Raw genomic sequence first — 22,150 nt, forward strand, 5'->3', positions numbered from 1 at the left:
CCACTCAATTTATTATCCAGACACGTCAGCAAACCAACAATGTATCACTGGGAAGCTGTTAAAAGAATTTTAAGATATCTGAAAAGTACACTAGATTTTTGCTTAGTATTAGAACCTAGTGATAATAAAGAACCAAAGCTTGCATGTTATGCAGATGCGGACTGGGCTGGAGACACATCATGCAGAAAAAGTACATCTGGTTATATTTTTCTCTTAAATGACTGTCCAGTTTACTGGTATACTGGTAAACAAGAACTAGTAGCCACTTCAACGACAGAAGCGGAATATGTTTGTTTATCCAAAGCTGCAAATAACCTTGTATGGTTTAATGATTTAATTTCAGATGTTTGGAAAAAACCTGCTTTGCCTTTTGTTATGCATGAAGACAATAAAGCGGCCATTGAAATATCTAGATCTGATGCCATTGGACAAAGGTCCAGGCATATAGATATAAAATTTAAAAAAGAAAAAAGAGACTTATGACCATTTTTCACAGTTACAACCTTTGTAGCATCCCATGACCATATGATAAAAATGTAGATGCTTGACAACTGGTTTGTACTTATGACCATTGCTGTGTCCCAAGGTCATGTGATCACCTTTTGCAATCTTTTGACAAGCAAAGTCAAAGGAGAAGCCAGATTCGCTTAACAGCCAAGTTACTAACTTATCAATTGCTGTGATACACTTAATGACTCTGGCAAAGAAGGTCATAAAATGGGGCAAAAGTCACTTAACAAATGTCTCACCCAACCACAGAAATTTTGGGCTCAATTGTGGTCATAGGTAGAGGTCTACTTGTCCACAGCTTGAAATCTGAGCAGGAAATACCTGGTTAAAGATGGCAGGCCAGATGATGTCTTGTGCAGAAATGGTAAACTGCTTATCTGGAGAAGCTGGTGGGTCAATTTTTCCAACTTTGACTTTAACAAAGGTCTCATTTGGGAATATGACCCAGTTGATAATGTCAAATCCCATCTCTAGATCCCCATTTTCATTAAAGGAAATTTTCTCTCCCGCAGTGTTATTAAATGAGATGGTTCTCAAATAGTGATGGAGCTAAACAGAAGCAAAGAGTGACAATTAGTGGAAAAAGAAAGAAACAGAAAAAAGAAAAGAAAGAAAATAGAAAGAAAGAGAAAAAAGAGAAAGAGAGGGAGGAAAGAAAGAAAGAGAGGGGGAAAGAAAGATAGAAAGAAAGAGAGAGAAAGAAAGAAAGAAAGAAAGAAAGAAAGAAAGAAAGAAAGAAAGAAAGAAAGAAAGAAAGAAAGAGCAAGAGAGAGAGAGAGAGAAAGAGAAAGAGAAAGAGGAAAGAGAAAGAGAAAGAGAAAGAGAAAGAGAAAGAGAAAGAGAAAGAGAAAGAGAAAGAGAAAGAGAAAGAGAAAGAGAAAGAGAAAGAAAGAAATTTTGTATTCAGTTCAGGATATTGATTTCATAGGATGTGCTTCATTAATATAATTATTCTTCCTCCAACCCATCCATATTTCTTCTCTCGCCCTTTTGTTCAACATTTATGTAAAGCCGCTGGGCGAGATCGTCCGTGGTTTCGGGGTGAAGTACCACCAGTACGCTGATTATACCCAGCTGCACGTCTCCACCCCAGACCACCCCAACGATGTCCTTGAAGTGATGTCCCGGTGTCTGGAGGCCGTGCGGATCTGGATGGGGAGGAACAGGCTCAGGCTCAACCCATCCAAGACCAAGTGGCTGTGGTTTCCGACGTCCCGATATAGTCAGTTGACACCATCGCTGACTATTGAGGGCGAATCGCTGGCCCCCACGGAGAGGGCTCGCAACTTGGGCGTCCTCCTGGATTCACGGCTGTCTTTAGAAGAGCACTTGACGGCCGTGACCGGGAGGATTTTTCATCAGGTTCACCTGATTCGCCAGTTGCGTCTCTTTCTGGATCGGGACTCCCTACACACAGTCACTCATGCCCTCGTCACCTCCCGCCTGGACTATTGTAATGCTCTCTACATGGGGCTCCCCTTGAGGAGCACCCGGAGGCTCCAACTGGCGCAGAGTGCGGCCGCGTGGGTGGTTATGGGAGCAACATGGCGCTCCCGTGTGACACCTCTCCTACGTGAGCTGCACTGGCTCCCAGTGGTCTTCCGGGTGCGCTTCAAGGTTTTGGTCACCACCTTTAGAGCGCTCCATGGCTTAGGACCTGATTATTTACAGGACCGCCTACTACCACAAACAGCCTCCCACCGGCCAGTACGCTCTCATAGAGTGGGGCTCCTCCGGATGCCGTCAGCCAAGCAGTGTCGACTGGCAGCCCCCAGGGGGAGGGCCTTCTCTGTGGGGGTACCCACAATCTGGAACGAGCTCCCCCCGGAGATACGGAGGATCCCGGATCTGCGCACTTTCCGCCATGCTCTTAAGACCCTCCTATTCCTGCAAGCCGGCCTGGCCTAATTTTCTCCCCTTTCTTTTAAATTTTTAAATTGGAATTTTAATTTGTTTTAAATTATTGGGATTTTTAATTGTCTTGGGCTAAATTATTTAATCTGGTTTTAATTATGTTTCTAACTTTTGTATTTATGTATTTTTATTTTCTGCCTGTTCACCACCCTGAGTCCTTCGGGAGTAGGGCGGTATATAAATTTAATAAAACATAAAACAAACATAAACACAGACATTTTGAACTTCTGCCAATCATGCCAGTACTGCTGCATCTCAACGTTTCTTTCCTATTGTAGTATCTTCATCTACTCACAATCACAAAAGTTTCTCTAAGTCACTAAATGATGGGGAAAATGTTTTGGCAGGAGACTGAAAATTATCCCCAGTGCAGTCAATGAGAACACTTCACTGTTCTCATTGACTGTGTTACCTAACAGCTCATTGCATCATATAAAAGAGCAGTGGGAAATGTTTGTTCATTTTTTTTTACCTGCCATACTTTTTGAGTCAACAATGTTTCTCTCCCAACTTCTGTCCTTGCTCTGTGTTTGGAGTTGGGGGAAAGCATGGCTTGTAAAGCATGTGCCACACCATAGACTGCATTGTAGACGCTGTAACTCTGTCCAGTCAGGATGGTGTCAAACACAGACCTAGGTAGATTCTCCAACTTCTCTTCTCCAGTGCACATCGTTCCAGTGTCTTCATCTAAATTATCTTCAGAAAAAGAGCATTCAAAAGCCTCTTTCCAAAACACTCTCATTAAATGGTCTTCCGCTTTGGAAGTTGGGTTTCTCATCTGAAGGAATTTATCGAATCCAGAAATCTCCTTGGAAGAAATTGCAAAAGTTATAACACCATGGAAAAAGTCCATACCCCTGGTTTTTTGAAAGGGAAGGGATGTAAACTCCATCTGGGCTGGCATTATCCAAACTTTATCTTTTCTTTTGACAGGGATATCTTCAAATTCTGTATAATAGGGCAACATTCTAAAAATGACAGTGACCTGGTTTTCACAATAGAGGATAATGACATTGGCAGTGCTCTTCATGATAATCATGTACATTTTACCAAAGTCTTGAAATGCTCCTGCAATATCATCAGCAAATGTTTCCTTGGCCATCTCTTCCATGAAGTCAAAGCAGATACCTTTCTTGGAATACAAAGGAATAGCATTTTGTATGAATCTCTCTCCACTCCTATCTGGTTGGGAAATCAGTCCAATCCATAACCACCTAAAATACAATAGTAACTGGATAATACCCATGATCTGTTGGTCAACATTTGGGAAAAAACGATGAAAGAAAGCACCTTGTATCTTGCCATCTATCAATGGGGAAGATCCGTATATGAGCTAGACATAGGAGAAAAAAGGACCATGGTTTCCCAATTTAAAATATTTTTTTAAAAAAAATATGTGCTTAATTTACAGTCTTTGTTACAAATATTAATATAAGTGTAATCATGTTCAGAAACAATTTCAGAAATTATTGTACTAGAAACAGAAAGTTGGATTCCTCAGAAATGCATTAATTCAAGTAATGTTATATGGAAAATTGACTACAAATTTTAAGGATTAAATGTGATTGGTCCTGATTAAGGAAGGAAACCCATCCCCACATTTCCCTAGTCTTTTCTTCATAGGAGATGGAAAGAAAATGGGATCAATGAAGTCATGATGGTATGAAGATAAAATAGGATGAGCAATGTAAGAACATGGTTTTGCTTTGATATGCACCATAACCTTCCTCTAGATTTGCATAGTTCATATCTCATAATCTTTATTCTTTATTGGCCAAGTGTGATTGAACACAGAAGGAATCTGTGTCCAATGCACAAGCTCTCAGTGTACATACAAACATCAAACAATGTCATAAATCATAAGATACAATCATAAGATATAAACAAGTGATAAATCATAAGATACCAATAGAAGAAGGTAGTAGGAAAGATGAGAGGATGAGAAAGATGAGAAAGATAATAGCAATACAGCCCTACTACATGGGTAAATATATTTACGTATAAACAATGTTGTGGGCATTATTATAAAGGAATAAAAACAATCTTACTAGCTATTAATTACATCTTGGCAGCATTTCTGCCTTACCTCTTGGCAGGCGAACAAAGAAGTTAGAAGAGAGAAAAAGAATGTGGACATGCGCAGTAGCTTAGAGATAAGGTGCTCAGCATCTACCGTAAGTCTTAGAATTCAAGCACAGCTGGCAAACACAAAAAACACAGTGACAACCCCTTCTTTGCCAGTTGAGCGGACATCAGTCAAGTCACATCAGGCAAAGCACATCTTCTTACGCAGATACTCGTGCTGAGCTTCTGGAAGTGGTTTGTTGAACATATCAGCAATTTGATCATGTGTAGACACATACTGCAATTTAACAAAACCTTGTTTAACTAATTGTTTTATGTTTTGATAACGGATGTCAATGTGTCTGGACCTAGAACCTGTGAAATGTAATTCAGAAATATAAACCACCGATTCATTGTCTTCCATCATGGTGATAGGTCGGATCGGACGTGTCCATATATCTGTGACCAAAGCATCAAACCATGTTAGAGAATTACATGCATCTGAAACACAAGCATATTCAGCTTCAGTAGATGAACAAGAAACAAAATTCTGTTTATGCACTTGCCAGTAAACAGGACATCCATTTAAGAACATCATATAACCTGAAGTACTTTTACGAGTTTAAGGTTCAGGCTCGTGCATCTCTGTGAAAAGTTCCTTTCTGTAGGTAACATGCAATGCTGCACCACTGTCCAAAGTCCACAGGAGTCGTCTGTCGTACTCTGGTTGAGGTTGTGGATCGTTGGTTAAAGCCAATGTGGCGAGTGGAGCTTGTGGATCACGCCGGGGACCACGATGACCTTGTCTTCCGCCTCTGCCTCTGCCTCTGGAATCTGTTCCTCTGGGCTGGTATGTGACGGGAGCTGGAACTCGTTGGGGACAATCCCAGGTGGGATGTCCCACACGATCACAGATGTAGCATCTTGGCATCCTTGGAGCGTAGGTCCTTCCTCGGAAGGGACGCCTAGCTGGAGCTCTTGATGCGGGTGGTGCTCTCAAGTGTGGCATGGCTAGCATGAGTGCTTCTTCTTCAATTAAAAGTCTGCATACATTGTCCACTGTGCGTTGAGCAATAGGGACTTGGTTAATCTTTGTAATGGCATCTTTCCATTCATAGTTCAAAGAATTAATGATAATGCTGATCATTTGAATGTCATCAATGTTATAGCCTCTTTCTCTCAATTCACTTCTCAGTCCTTTCAGTTTGGTCAAATGTCCTCCAATTTGTTCACCAGGTTTCAATCTCGAACCATGGAATTGAGACATGAGCAAACATGAAGATTCAATTGAAACAGGCCTGTAGCAATTTTCCAATTGGGCCCAAATTTGTTGGGCTGTTGCATCAGGCGAAAAAGTAACCTGCAGTTCAGTATCCATGGACATCAATAATGTTGTGCAAGCTTTAGTCTCTAAGTCTCTTATTGCAGGGGACCAAGGCTGAGCAGGGGGGTTAAAAACCATACAGTGAGTGCCTTCTCTGCGAAGTAACAATCCAATCTCACTGACCCAGGCCTTATAATTCTGTCCTGACATTTTAAATTTTGACTCACCAGCTAGTGGAGCAACAGAAAATGCCTGTTGAGGAATGTGCATTTGAGGTGCTGGCTGTGGAAGTAAAGGCACTTGTTGCGCTGGAGGTGGAACAGGAGCTGGCCCTGGTTGTACAGCTGGAGGCATGTGTGCATGCATTTGTGGCTGCTGTGGCTGTTGCACTGGAATCTGCTGTGTTCCAGCTGCCATTTGTGCTTGAGCTGCAATATTAGCATGACCTGCTGGAGATGCAGTCATTTGCCTTTGTTGCATTAAGCTTTGTTGTGTTCCATCTAAAAAGACACCAGCACCACCAGGGGGTGCTTGAGTTTGGGCCTGTGGAGACACTTGTTGCATTGCAGCCTGAATCTCTGAATGAGTTAGAGACAGGTTTGCCAGGGTCTGCTGTAATAATTCAAAATGCTCATGTAGACTACGTTGCCTTTCAGCTTTCTCTAGTAAATTACTTTCGCCAGCAGATGGTGCTGCACCTTTAGTTTCAGGCAGCTCTGCATACGTGGCACTTGTAACTTTAGAGTAGGAGTGATTATGTAAGACATGTGACGTGTGCACTGCTGTCTGTTCTGATTGGCTTGACACAAAATCCACCAGAGGGAGTGTCTTTGGCTCCGAAGAAGAAGGCAAAATGGAGTTTTTAGACATTTTGAAAACACTAGACTGTCTCTCATCTTGCTCAAGCATAGCTAAATCCATTTGTGCCTGGGATAGCTCATGTTGATAGAATTTTATACGGTCACGATAGGCTTTCATAGCCAGCTCATCCAGGGTGAGCTCAAGGCTTCGAGGAGAATAATGAATTGTTTCTCTCTCTGCGTGGGAGGAATTTTGCTCGGCAGTTTGTGAAAACTTTGGACTTGCACCAAGCGTTACAAATTCAGAAGGTTCTGGGAGGACAGTTTGAGAGCATGCATATTCAGAAGAAAATGCTACTGACCTCAGTCGTAATTCATTATCTTCAAAAGCAGCTTCTGTCTTATCTTCCTCCATTTCTGCTCCCACGGCTTCTACTTGTTCCAGGCGTGTGGCTGTAGCAAGGGGCTGGAAGTCTGAAAACCTTCTTTCTGCCACCTTCTCAGCAGAATACATTTTGTATTTGTTTTTCCTCTTCTTCTTCGGCATTTTAGCAGATAGATTAATTGACGTTCCTCAGTCGTAAATCAATCATCTAGCTAACTAGCCTAGAGGTCTTATCAAAGTAACAAGCAAGGAAAAAAGCCATAATTTCAACCATCCGACTGCTACCAGATGTCAGGGCATTGATTAATCCCATCCTAGCTATGAGATAACTCACCCTGATTATGAGGAGTGGATCGAGACCTTTCCTTGTGAGTATACTTTAAGAAAACAAAACCCGAAGATATTTTCTAAGAAAACTCATTTATTTGTTATAAAGAAAATAAAACATCTCACTAACTAAGAAAAGTAATTGTTACATTTTGAATATAGTTCGTGCCAGCTGCTTTCTCAGCAGCCGGACCTCTGGCAAGAGAACAAAGGAAAGAAGTGTGAAAAAATGTGGGTGGACATGCGCAGTTTTGCTTACTGATAACAATTCTTGGCAAGCTACGGAAAGTCTGATAGTCCAGAAATAATGAGCTCAGCTGGTAAATAAAAGAACTCAGTGACAGAAATGGTGGACCTGTTTCAAACTATTATGCAGACACATAATCCAATGTGGCAGGATGTACAGCAGTTGTTACGCACTCTGCTGACCCCAGAAGAACGAGAAAAGTGGAAAGCCGCAGTTAGGCAGTGTGTGGGAGAGATTTTGCCAAATGATCAGGATGTTCAGCCAGAGGTGTTGATCCGGGCGCCCAAAACGGATCCGGGCTGGGACCCTAAGGAGGAACAGGACTTGACACGTTTGAGGGAATATCAGAATTTGGTGGTGCAAGGCCTTAGAAAAGCAGGGAAGCCCCCAGTGAACATGTCTAAGCCATCTTTAGTGATGCAGGGAGCGGATGAAAGTCCGGAAAGTTTCCTTCAAAGATTGATTGAAGCATATGAGTTATACACACAGGTGGACCCACGGCATGGGGATAATGTGCGGATGTTGAATGAGAGATTCATAGCTCAAAGCTATGAAGATATAAGGCAAAAGCTGCAGAGAGTAGAAGGAGCCCTTGGGAAAAATACTACTGAATTGTTGGAATTGGCACGGAAGGTGTATGTGAATAGGGATAAGGTGGAAAAGAAGGAGAGAGATGCTAGAATGCAAAAGAAGGCTGAATTATTGGCAGTAGCACTACAGGGAGGAATGAATTTGGACCCCAACCCAGGGGCTCCCTTGGGCCCTAACCAATGTGCCTATTGTAAAGGAGAAGGGCATTGGCAAAGAGAATGCCCCAGACGGGTGATGAGAGGTAGAGGGATGATGAGAAGACCGGAGTTGGGATCAGGGATGCATGGGCAGTTTGCTGGAAGAAGGGGAGAACAAGGATTAAGGAGAGGTTTGAATAGAGGATTTGGACAAAGAGGCTTGGGCCGAGGTTTTGGTAGAGGAGCAAGAGGGGGTGCCGGACAAAGGGAAGTGGAAAGTATTGGATTGGCAGATATGATGTGGTCAGATTGTTGGGGACCAGGCTTGGAAGAACCCCTGCCTGAGCCGTTGGTTACAATGAGGATAGGGGGCCAGCAGACAACATTTTTAGTGGATACAGGAGCAGGTAGATCAGTTGTAAATAAGCAAATTACAGCCCCTGGACCATGTAAAATCCAGGTTCAGGGGGTATCAAGACAGGTCATGGGACAGCCAGTGATGTGTGACTTTAAGGGAGCTGAAATCCAGCATTAATTCTTGTATATCCCTGAATGCCCTCATCCGTTGCTAGGCAGGGATCTGCTGAGCAAATTAGGGGCAACAATTTCCTTTGATGAGGGTAGTCAGAGAATGACCATAAGGCATTCCCCGGAGGAGATTTGGAGGTTGATGATAGGGAGACAGGTTGAAGAGAGAGAAAAGGAGGAGAAGTGGAGGTTGTTTGATGTGCCAGGTTTGTGGGCAGAGGATAATCCACCAGGTTTTGCAGCACACCACCCTCCAGTGGTGGTTGAGCTAAAGCCGGGAGCGATGCCAGTGAGAATAAGGCAACGTCCCGTTTCATGGGAGGCGATATATGCCATCTATGATAGTATACAGAGATATTTGGAAGTGGGTGTTTTGGTGCCTACTCAGTCCCCATGGAATACCCCAATTATCCCAATTAAGAAGGCAGATGGGTCTTACCACCCAGCACAAGATCTGAGGCCCGTAAACCACCTAACAGTTACCTTACACCCAGCTGTGTCGAATCCATACACTTTGTTAAGTTTAATTCCACCACAAGCTAGGTGGTTTTCTGTAATTGATTTGAAAGACGCCTTCTTTACAATTCCTATTCACCCATCAAGCCAGCCGCTGTTTGCATTTGAGTGGGAGAACCCTTATACGGGCACAAAAATGCAATACACGTGGACTAGGTTGCCACAGGGGTTTAAAAATTCCCCGACATTGTTTGGAACAGCGTTGGGTAGGGACCTGCAGTATTATACGCCTCAGCAACCGGGAGATACAATTTTACAATATGTTGATGATGTTTTAGTGACAGGACAGACAGAGGATTTATGCTGGGACAATACTAAAATGTTGTTGGATTTGTTACTAGAGTGTGGGTATCGGGTATCAAGGAAGAAAGCTCAATTGGTAAGAAAGAGAGTTAGGTATTTGGGATATGATATTGAGAAAGGACACAGAGCTTTAGGACCGGAGCGGAAACAGGCAGTTTTGATGCTGGCCGAACCTAGAAAAAGAGACAATTGAGAAGCTTTTTAGGGTTGGCTGGCTTTTGTCGTATTTGGATCCCTAACTTCGCTTTGATGGCAGCACCCTTGTATGCAGCCACCAGGGGCGCCAATACGGAACCCCTTGAATGGGGAGGAGAACAGAAAAAAGCTTTTAAAGACATAAAACTTGCGCTAACCCAGGCTCCGGCGCTAGCCTTACCAAATTTGCAGAAGCCTTTTAATTTGTATGTAGACACAAGCAGAAATATTGTGGTGGGGGTGCTTACCCAACCGCTGGGAAGTTGGCAACAACCCGTAGCATATTTGTCAAAACAATTGGATGGAGTAGCAAGAGGCTGGCCACATTGTTTAAAAGTGTTGGCTGCGATTGCAGAATTAATTCAAGATTGCAACAAACTTACTTTTTCCTGTCCTATAATCGTGCACTCCCCCCATGCGGTGCAGTCCGTTTTGGATGCTAAAGGACACTTGTGGATTAGTGGACAAAGATTGGCAAAATACCAGGCAATCATGATTGAGTATCCCCAGGTACGTTTGGTAATGTCCAATAGGCTGAACCCTGCTACGTTGTTGCCAACGGAAGTGGATACACAGCATGATTGCTTACAAGTATTAGAAAAAGTTTATTCCACCCGACCTGATTTAACGGATATCCCGTTGTCCAATGCACAGCTTAATTGGTATACGGATGGATCCAGTTATATTACAGATGGGTGCCGGGTGTCTGGATATGCTATTGTAGATGATGAAGGAGTGGTGGAAAGTGGACCCCTAGGAAGTGGACATAGTGCACAGGTGGCTGAGTTGTGGGCATTGATACGTGCCTTAGAAAGGGCTGAGGGAGAAACGTTGAATGTATGGACAGACAGTAAATATGCATTCCTTACTTTACATGCACACGGGGCTGTTTATAAGGAACGGGGGTTTAGAGATTCAGCAGGGAAAGGTATTTTGCATGGACATCTTATTAGTTGCTTGATTGAAGCTGTAAACAAACCAAAGAAAGTGGCAGTGATGCATTGTAAAGGACATCAAAGGGGAGATGATAAGGTAGCTATGGGAAATAGAGAAGCTGATGTAGAAGCTAGGGAAGTGGCGAAACAAGATGGACCGCTGCCCGACTTGTCTGTTTGTGTAGCTATGGATTTAGGGGTCTTATCCCCTGAAATCAAACCAACATACACACAGCAGGAAAGTGTGAAAGCAGTGACAGATTTGAAAGCTCAGGTTGAAGATGGGTGGTATGTATTACCAGATAGGAGGGTTTTTATACCAGCCTCGATAGCTTGGACGCTAGCTCGCCTAGCCCATGAAACAACACATATGGGGAAAACGGCCTTAGAACTAGCATTAGGAAGGGATTATTATATTAATGGGCTGGCCGGAGTCGCTGTCGGAACGGTTACTAAGTGTGTTACATGTGCAAAGGTTAATCCAAGGCAAGGGCCCTTACTGCCCCCTGGTGCCATACCCCGGTCATACATCCCCATGTATTACATTATGATAGACTTTACTGATATGCCTAGATGTGGATTGTTTAAAGCCCTGTTAGTTATGGTGGATATGTATACGGGGTGGCCTGAGGCTTTTCCAACGAAGACCAAGCAGGCACGGGAGGTGGCAAGATTATTACTAAAAGAGATAATTCCAAGATTTGGAATTCCCAGTTATATCTCGTCGGACAATGGTCCTGAGTTTGTTCACCATATTAATCAGGCAGTTGCAGCAGCGGTAGGGATAAAGTGGTGGTTTCACAGTGCTTTTCAGCCAGAATCAGGTACATGTGCAGAAAGAATGAACAGGACACTCAAAGAAAGAATAACTAAGATCTGTACGGATAGTCATTTAAGGTGGCCTGATGCCTTACCACTAGCTTTATATGCAATCAGAAGCTCTCCAAGGGGCCAACACAAGCTATCTCCATACGAGTTAATGTATGGACGACTGCCAGGGTTGCTAAAAAGCAATTTGGCTGGGTGGCCGGATTTGGGTCATAAGGGGGGGGGGGTCTGGAATATGGAGATGGTACAAGGACTTAATAAGCAAGTTGAGAGGCTCCAGCGATATGTGATGGAACAAGTACCCCCCCCGACTAATAACCCATTGCCACCCATTTAAACCAGGGGACCAAGTATGGGTTAAACATTGGAAGAAGGAGCCACTAGAAGGAAGATGGAAAGGACCTTTTACTGTTATTATGACTTCTCCCCTTGCCATTAAGATTGCAGAATCAAAGTCGTGGATTCACTGGACACGAGTCAAGGCGGCAGTGGAAACCGGCTGGAAAGTGACCATGGATAAACAAAATCCAACTAAGCTAACATTCAAGCGTGTTTAAAGAAAGCTTTTTCTATTTTATATATAGGATACTTGGAGGTGTAATCGATTGTGGGGACCCGCAGCAGATCAAAGAGTGGACTGGATACCTGGGTTGTCGCATTGTTTTGGAGGCTGATTAAGGACAAGCAGCTGAAGAACAAGGATCCATGTGGGAGGAGAGTTGGCTGTGGGCGTGTTGGGGATTGGGGGTATTGGTTTTGTTGATTATTGTGTTTTACAGATACAAACAGTGGTTTTGTGGACAACCGAAGATCATCACGGCATCAGCTCCTCCAATCCCTAACTGTCCAGATCTTCTCCTGAATACCCACATGGTATAAATTGTCTGCTGACCAAAGAAGTACTTATTGCGATAGGCGAAAGGCGGTTCTTTAATGCGCAAATATTTTTTCTTCTTTTCTTAAATGTGTTGGCTTTGTAATTGTGGATGTGAGTGTTGTTGCGCTCATTGTATAGACTGTGTTTTGTGTACAGGGTGTTTGATTGAGTGTGACATAAAGGTCATAGAAGACGTGCTAGGGCACTATTTGGTGATAGGTTTGGAGAAATCTTATTATACGCTTAAAACTAGCCCCACTATTGAGACAGCATTGAAAGATTGGAATAAAAGGGACCAGGGGGATGCAGGACATGGTGATTGTTGGACTGGGATTATGGATGAGTGGATGGGTAATGAGACTATGAAGTGAGCCAGACATTCCCATGACGGAAGCAATAAGGAAAGAGAACTGTGACCCATGCATACGCACAACACTGCAGGGAACACAAGTTTCTAATACTTTGATTTATCACACTCAAAAACCTGACGGGTGTAGGGAACACACACCCCGAACCTGTCAGGTAAACAATACCATATATCACATGTGTATTCTGAAGGATAAGGTGCAGTGCTATAACCCCGCAGAAGCCAAACAAATAACTACTTATGAAATGTCAATATACACAACGGAATGCGGGAGAGAAGAGCTTTTGAATAAGACAGAATTTAGAAAGTTAGGGAATCCAGTAGAAATAACATTTGATGCCTGTTTAGCTATCAATCGTAACTGTGATGTATGGAAATCAACATATGGGACATTGGAGTGGGAAAGAAGTTATATGTTAGACAAAAAGTATATGTGTCGAAAGCAGGGAGAATGCGGTGATCGGGACACGTATAGTTATTGTCCATATTGGTCTTGTGCAGTTATGTGGTCAGGAGATCAGCCGGGGAGAACCCAAAAATGTAAGTTGGAAAATGGGGTAGCTAGTAGTAACTGCCGACAGAATGAATGTAACCCTATAAAGATTACATGTACCCCGACAAAACTATGGAAGGAGGACTATGGATTAGGAATTTATGCCAAGGGAAAAGATCCCCTTGTAACCCTTCGATGGTATGTCACTAAAGTTACCAGAGCAACACATGACACGAAAGGGTTGTTCTGGTCATATTATTTGGAGATGGAGAAGTTGAATCTACCCGAAATTCCTAGTCATGTAACAAATACCTTTGTCAAATTGGCAGAAGACATAGCCCATACCCTGAATGTATCAAATTGTTTTGTTTGTGGAGGGACTAACATGGGAGAAAAATGGCCATGGGAAGCCCAGGAATTAAATTACTCCAAAGTATTAGAAATGGATCAAAAAGGTAACCTGTCATATAATAAGGGTAAAGATGGGGACTGGACTCTGACTACTAGTCTGGTAGGGAATGTATGTTTCCAGAGAAAAATTGTGGCAGGCTGTCATCAGGTAGGAAACCTCATATGCACAGGCAAATGGGAAAGTAAGGTATGGTGGTCAGGAAGTAATGCCACAGAGGGAACTGATGAAATGGCTCTGTTTAAGGTAAACGAGTTAGCCTTTTTAAAGGATCCGTATAATCAGACCCTTGAATGGCTGGCTCCTGATGGACTATACTGGATATGTGGAAAAATGGCATATGGGTTTCTACCAAAGACTTGGTGTGGAGCCTGCGTCCTGGGACTAATTAGGCCCGGATTCTTTTTGCTTCCCCTTAAAACTCGACAGGTTTTAGGTGTCCCGGTATATGATGAGGTGGGGAACTTAAGACAAAGGAGACATGTAGATACATCTGCAATTGGAAAGGTTAGGGTCGGAGGCAATCAACGCAGTTGGGGAAGTGAGGAGTGGCCTGCAGAGCGAATTATTGAGGTTTATGGACCAGCTACATGGGCGGAAGATGGCATGTATGGCTATCGGACCCCCGTGTATATTCTGAACCGTTTAATTCGTCTGCAAGCAGTGGTCGAAATAATCACCAATGAAACCGTGAAAGGTCTTACTCAATTAGCCAGGGAAAGTGTTAAATCAAGGACTTATATTATGCAGAATAGATTAGCCTTAGACTACTTGTTAGCCAAAGAAGGAGGGGTATGTGGAAAGTTTAATTTAACTAATTGCTGCATAGAAATTGATGAAAGCGGGAAAGTTATTAAGGAAATAACGGATAAAATGGTTAAAATAGCTCATGTGCCAGTCCAGACTTGGAAAGGCCTTAATTTGCAGGATATGTTTTCAGGATGGTGGCCAAAGTTACCCGGCCTGCAGGCCATCTTTGGCCTGATGGGATTAATAGCTGCCGGGTGTATTTTTCTCCCATGTATTCTACCTCTGTTTGTTAAAACTATTTCTAAAAGTCTATCCTTGCTGGTGGAACGTAAGACAACTGCTCAGGTGATGGCTATGTGGGATTACAAACAGCTCCAGCAGGAAGAGGACCTGGAGGTGTGACTCGTCTGGATAAGACAGATGAGTCACAAAGGGGGGGAATGAGCTAGGCTAAGATCCGATATTGGGACAAAATTCAAATATTATAATTCCAAATCTTTGGTCAAGACAGAAGTGCCTCTTCCATGCCAAGGTGCTAAGATGGCAAAAGGTATTTGACGTAGGCACAGAATTGTAAAAGGGCAAACTGACCCTAAGCAGATACATCCTGTTGTTTACTGTTTATTGCACCCTAAATGTCATGTATATCCCTAGATAAGAAGTGCGGCTTCCTTTACTGCCCTTGAGGCGTCTTCAAGCCTCTTATCTCCCTTTTATTATGTCTTGAGCTCCGGATCAGAGGATCTGAGTATGTGAGAACAGGATTGTTATTTCCTTTCCTAGAGATAGATGAAAGGGCAGCTTCTACGTGTGAAATGTATCACTCTCTGTAATGACTCTGCCTTTAAACTGTATAAATACATGGCCAAAAGAAGCCATCAATGTTCAGACTTTTTGCTTGTCTTTGGACTGTTTGAACCGTGCACAATAAACTCTTTCCTGCATTGAAGAGCTTGGCCTGGTTCCGTTTCTTTTCCTGCAACAATAAAACAACCTTCACTAAAAAACAGATAGCTTGCTTGAAGGAAAATAATCATATTAAAACCTATATGTAATTCTTATTGCATATTATGTAATTTCTAGTCTTGTAGTTTTATCTTCTTCTGGGTTTGTTTTATGATGGGTGCAGGCATGAAATATGCGTTTGAAGTAAACTATAAGGACAAATGTTATATATATAACTTTTTTTTTTTGAGGATCATGATAGACTTCAGTGGACTTCCTCATCCCAGTTAAAGTTACTGATGTTTCTTTAGGGATGAGAGGCTCTAAATCTGGGTTCCATGCCTGCTCAACAGCTGTTTTGAAAATAATGCCAAGTGCTACACAGAACAACTGTTCCCTAATATTAAGTGAAAGAATTAAACGATTGACATAGATTTCACTACAAAGAGTGATTTTATAGCTCAGCACTAATGAATCATTGAACAGTAAGAAAACAAGAAAATCATAATATGGCATTTGAATAAAAACACCAGTGTGAGAGTCATCACAAGTGTGTTTGTGTATTTATTTGCCAGGTAAGAAATATCAGTCTGATCAATCTATACTGACTTCAGAATGAAGGAACTAAAAGGCAAGAGATAGAGCAAAGAATCTGTGCCACAAATAATAACAATAATTAATTAAATCTGGGCAACCTATTTATTAGAGAAAGATATATGGCTTAAGACATGCTACAGTTAAGAAGAGAAATCTTTACATGAGCTCATCAACCAGTTCTTCAGATGGATGTCTTCTGAAATCAACTGAATCAGATATCATGTAGAACTGAGATAGTATCCCAGCCATTATGAAATCTCCTGGCAGAAAATACTTGTGCTGAATAAGGGGAGTTTTCCCCACAGAGCATGATTTAGTATGCAGAATAAGGCATGTAATTCCTGACTGTAACATTGACAATATTGCCATCACCATCCTGAAAAATTCTATCTTCTCCAAGAAAACATTTCTCCCTACATATGAACCAGTTCCATCTGCAAGAATGAAACATAAGGGGGGGAAAAACACCTCCCACTAATTAGAATAGCCTGCATAAATATTCTTTCTAAAGAGAAGATTGTTACATCTCTAGCATTCTAGTCCCACAATTAATAGACCCTTTCAAGCTTTTTCGTGCTGTGTCTAAGAATTCCCAAAAGAGTTGAGAAGAAGCCATATTAATTATAGGGAAAATGAATATTTAGTGAAGCTCCCGGGAGACTTTGTGGAAAAAGTAGAATAATGATATTTATTTATATTTAGCTCATAACTGAAATCTGTAAAAGAGATAGAGAAAAAGAATGAAAATTCAAATGAACACATACTAGTTCTGTAGCTGTAAAGTTTTAATTTTCTGGAACAATAGAACTATCTGATTTTGATCTGTTAGGGAGTACATTAAAACATGATTTTTCACAAAGAGCCAAAGGGAAATTGGCCCATAATGTTATAGGATCCCACCAGAGGTGGTATTCAGCAGGTTCTGTCCAGTTCTGGAGAACCAGTAGCAGACATTTTGAGTAGTTCAGAGAACCAGTAAATACCACCTTTGACTGGACCCGTCCCCATCTATTCTCTGCCTCCCAAGTCCCAGCTGATTGGGAGGAAATAGTGTTTTTTCAGTTGGAACAGAGTTCTTTTCAGGTGGGGAGGGGGAGTAAAACGTCTAACTTCTTAGCATCAGAGCGTGTTAATAATAATATAAGAAATACTAATGATCTGATGGTCATTTCGAAAGATCCTTTCTTACTGAGCACCTAGAAGCCAAGAGGAACATACAAGCCAAGAGGAACAAATTTCAAGTTTGTTTTTACATTACTGTTCTGGAGATTTTGTGATGATGCGTGAGTGGTATTTTGCTTTTATATATATATAGATTTCTGGTTGGTTAACTGACACGAGCCTCCACCTGATCAAACCAATCAATTTATTCACCATTGATATTTTATAGCCCTGCAACAAACCTTTTTAGGAATCATATGGGAAATGAAAGAAGTTAGTCTATCAGTTACAGGACTCCTTCCTCTTTAATTGTAAAATTTGATTGGTGCAACAAATTTTGCTCCTTTTATCATGTGCCCTCCATACGGTCACTCATGCTCTCATCATCTCTCGGTTGGATTACTGCAATGCCTTCTACATGGGGCTGCCCTTGGGGTGTACCTGGAGGCTCCAACTGGTCCAGAATGTGGCCGCGCAAGTAGTTACGGGTGCGTCCCACTACTCCCACATAACACCGCTATTGCGCGAGCTGCACTGGTTGCCGGTGGTCCACCGGATCCGCTTCAAGGTGCTGGTACTCACCTATAAAGCCCTTCATGGCATGGGCCCGGGGTATCTGCAGGATCACCTCCTACCGGCCTCCCACCACTCACATAGGGCTGCCCTCCTCTGGGTCCCCTCGGCTAGACAGTGTCGGCTGGTGGTCCCCAGGATGAGGGCGTTTTCTGTGGTCACACCGACCCTCTGGAATGGGTTGCCCACTGAGCTCCGGACGGCCCCCGACCTCCGCACCTTCCACGCCAACCTAAAGACATGGCTTTTTCACCAACTTCCCTGATCTGCTGTGAATTTTAACTTGGGGATTGGGGATTTTAAATTGGTTTTAATATTATTTAACTCTTATTTATTGTCGGGTTGTTTTATTGTTGTGAGCCGCCCCGAGTCCTGCAGGAGAAGAGCGGCATATAAATCTGACAAAATAAATAAATAAATAAATAAATGTGCGAAAACATAACTTGAATCAGCTTCTTTGTAATAAAGCAATAATGGTCACTGTCTTATCCAGACGAGTCACACCTCCAGGTCCTCTTCCTGCTGGAGCTGTTTGTAATCCCACATAGCCATCACCTGAGCAGTTGTCTTACGTTCCACCAGCAAGGATAGACTTTTAGAAATAGTTTTAACAAACAGAGGTAGAATACATGGGAGAAAAATACACCCGGCAGCTATTAATCCCATCAGGCCAAAGATGGCCTGCAGGCCGGGTAACTTTGGCCACCATCCTGAAAACATATCCTGCAAATTAAGGCCTTTCCAAGTCTGGACTGGCACATGAGCTATTTTAACCATTTTATCCGTTATTTCCTTAATAACTTTCCCGCTTTCATCAATTTCTATGCAGCAATTAGTTAAATTAAACTTTCCACATACCCCTCCTTCTTTGGCTAACAAGTAGTCTAAGGCTAATCTATTCTGCATAATATAAGTCCTTGATTTAACACTTTCCCTGGCTAATTGAGTAAGACCTTTCACGGTTTCATTGGTGATTATTTCGACCACTGCTTGCAGACGAATTAAACGGTTCAGAATATACACGGGGGTCCGATAGCCATACATGCCATCTTCCGCCCATGTAGCTGGTCCATAAACCTCAATAATTCGCTCTGCAGGCCACTCCTCACTTCCCCAACTGCGTTGATTGCCTCCGACCCTAACCTTTCCAATTGCAGATGTATCTACATGTCTCCTTTGTCTTAAGTTCCCCACCTCATCATATACCGGGACACCTAAAACCTGTCGAGTTTTAAGGGGAAGCAAAAAGAATCCGGGCCTAATTAGTCCCAGGACGCAGGCTCCACACCAAGTCTTTGGTAGAAACCCATATGCCATTTTTCCACATATCCAGTATAGTCCATCAGGAGCCAGCCATTCAAGGGTCTGATTATACGGATCCTTTAAAAAGGCTAACTCGTTTACCTTAAACAGAGCCATTTCATCAGTTCCCTCTGTGGCATTACTTCCTGACCACCATACCTTACTTTCCCATTTGCCTGTGCATATGAGGTTTCCTACCTGATGACAGCCTGCCACAATTTTTCTCTGGAAACATACATTCCCTACCAGACTAGTAGTCAGAGTCCAGTCCCCATCTTTACCCTTATTATATGACAGGTTACCTTTTTGATCCATTTCTAATACTTTGGAGTAATTTAATTCCTGGGCTTCCCATGGCCATTTTTCTCCCATGTTAGTCCCTCCACAAACAAAACAATTTGATACATTCAGGGTATGGGCTATGTCTTCTGCCAATTTGACAAAGGTATTTGTTACATGACTAGGAATTTCGGGTAGATTCAACTTCTCCATCTCCAAATAATATGACCAGAACAACCCTTTCGTGTCATGTGTTGCTCTGGTAACTTTAGTGACATACCATCGAAGGGTTACAAGGGGATCTTTTCCCTTGGCATAAATTCCTAATCCATAGTCCTCCTTCCATAGTTTTGTCGGGGTACATGTAATCTTTATAGGGTTACATTCATTCTGTCGGCAGTTACTACCCCATTTTCCAACTTACATTTTTGGGTTCTCCCCGGCTGATCTCCTGACCACATAACTGCACAAGACCAATATGGACAATAACTATACGTGTCCCGATCATCGCATTCTCCCTGCTTTCGACACATATACTTTTTGTCTAACATATAACTTCTTTCCCACTCCAATGTCCCATATGTTGATTTCCATACATCACAGTTACGATTGATAGCTAAACAGGCATCAAATGTTATTTCTACTGGATTCCCTAACTTTCTAAATTTTGTCTTATTCAAAAGCTCTTCTCTCCCGCATTCCGTTGTGTATATTGACATTTCATAAGTAGTTATTTGTTTGGCTTCTGCGGGGTTATAGCACTGCACCTTATCCTTCAGAATACACATGTGATATATGGTATTGTTTACCTGACAGGTTCGGGGTGTGTGTTCCCTACACCCGTCAGGTTTTTGAGTGTGATAAATCAAAGTATTAGAAACTTGTGTTCCCTGCAGTGTTGTGCGTATGCATGGGTCACAGTTCTCTTTCCTTATTGCTTCCGTCATGGGAATGTCTGGCTCACTTCATAGTCTCATTACCCATCCACTCATCCATAATCCCAGTCCAACAATCACCATGTCCTGCATCCCCCTGGTCCCTTTTATTCCAATCTTTCAATGCTGTCTCAATAGTGGGGCTAGTTTTAAGCGTATAATAAGATTTCTCCAAACCTATCACCAAATAGTGCCCTAGCACGTCTTCTATGACCTTTATGTCACACTCAATCAAACACCCTGTACACAAAACACAGTCTATACAATGAGCGCAATCTATTCTACATAATATATGTCCTTGATTTGACACTTTCCCTAGCTAATTGAGTAAGACCTTTCACGGTTTCATTGGTGATTATTTCGACCACAGCTTGCAGACGAATTAAACGGTTCAGAATATACACGGGGGTTTGATAGCCATAGATGCCATCTTCCGCCCATGTAGCTGGTCCATAAACCTCAATAATTCGTTCTGCAGGCCTGTTAGGATAGGCATATCTCCTATCCTAACCCTTCCTATTGCAGATGTACCAACATGTCTTTTCTATCGTTGGTTACCTACATCATCATATACTGGCACACCTAAAATCTGTCAAGTTTTAAGGGGGAGCAAAAAGAATCCTGGCCTAATTATTCCCAGGACTCAAGCTCCACACCAATTCTCAGGTAGATACCCATATGCCATCTTACCACAAATCCAGTACAATCCATCAGGAGCAAGCCATCCAAGGGTTTGATTATCCGGATCCCTTAAGAAGGCTAATCCGTTTACCTCAAACAGAGCCGTTTCATCAATACCCTCTGTGACATTACTTCCTGACCACCATATCTTGCTTTCCCATTTTCCTGTGCATATGAGGTTTCCTACCTGTTTACAATCAGTTTGAGTCCTCCTTTGGAAGCATACATTCCCTACCAAACTGGTGGTAAGTGTCCAATCCCCATCTTTTCCCTGATTATATGAAAGGTTACCCTTCTGTTCCATTTCTAATATTTTGGAATAGTTCAATTCTTGGGCTTCCCATGGCCATTTTTCTCCCATGTTAGTTCCTCCACATACAAAACAATTTGATACATTCAGAGTGTGGGCTATGTCTTCTGCCAATTTGACAAAGGTATTTGTTACATGGCTAGGAATTTCAGGTACATTTAGCTTTTCCATTTCCAGATAATATAACTAGAACAATCCTTTCGTATCCTGTGTTGTCCTAGTAATTTTGGTAACATACCAGCTAAGGATTACAAGGGGATCTCTTCAGTATCTATTACCAAATAATGTACTAACACATCCTCTATAATTTTCACGTCACACTCTATCTTACAGCTTATACATAAAACACAATCAATACAGTGAGTGCAACAACAACACTCACACCCACAATTACAAAATCAGCACATTTAAAGAAAATTCTCTTTTCTGTTCCTTTGCATCAAAAGGCAGCTTCCAGGGTGTCCTAAGCAGGGACTTCTTTCATCTGTAAGAGGTTCACACTCCGCAGCCAGTTGGGGAAATGTAGGGACCATTAGGGATCGGAACGACTGAGAAATCAAATGGCCTTGGTTGTCCACAAAACCATTGCTTATATCTGTAAAACACAATGATCAATAAAGCTACTACCCCAATTACTCAAAGTGCCCACACCCAATTTTCCTCCCACATGGATCCGCAACGATCTTCAGTCTCTCGTCAGGATCCGAGTTCCAGAATAATTCAAGAGAGCAGGTGTTCCATCCTCTTTTTAGCTTGCAGCGGGTTACATTGGCAGATATACATCAAAGTAACCTATATATAAAATACAAAAGCTTGCACGTTCAAATGTCAGTTTTGTTGGATGTTGTTTGTCCACGGACACTTTCC

General features: G+C 42.3%; 2 protein-coding genes across 2 annotated transcripts in view; one reads left to right on the forward strand and one right to left on the reverse strand.

Annotated features, from left to right (window-relative positions):
• Nucleotides 1-780: 780 nt before the first annotated feature.
• LOC139317741 (vomeronasal type-2 receptor 26-like) overlaps nt 781-22,150 on the reverse strand; it is a 70,160-nt gene continuing 48,790 nt past the window's right edge. The window contains exons 3-4 of the mRNA XM_070944809.1: nt 2,897-3,757; nt 781-1,059 (exon numbers count right to left, since the gene is read on the reverse strand). Of these exons, the coding sequence (XP_070800910.1) occupies nt 781-1,059; nt 2,897-3,757 (1,140 nt within the window). The remainder of the gene's footprint in view (nt 1,060-2,896; nt 3,758-22,150) is intronic.
• Nucleotides 7,671-22,150, forward strand: part of LOC139317483 (vomeronasal type-2 receptor 26-like) — a 36,244-nt gene continuing 21,764 nt past the window's right edge. Inside the window, exon 1 of the mRNA XM_070944551.1 lies at nt 7,671-8,225. Within this exon, the coding sequence (XP_070800652.1) occupies nt 7,671-8,225 (555 nt within the window). The remainder of the gene's footprint in view (nt 8,226-22,150) is intronic.

This window comes from Pituophis catenifer, unplaced genomic scaffold (genome assembly GCF_029215685.1).
Source record: "Pituophis catenifer annectens isolate HBS135680 unplaced genomic scaffold, rPitCat1.0.hap2 SCAF_5, whole genome shotgun sequence".
NCBI classification, from domain to species: Eukaryota; Metazoa; Chordata; class Lepidosauria; order Squamata; family Colubridae; genus Pituophis; species Pituophis catenifer.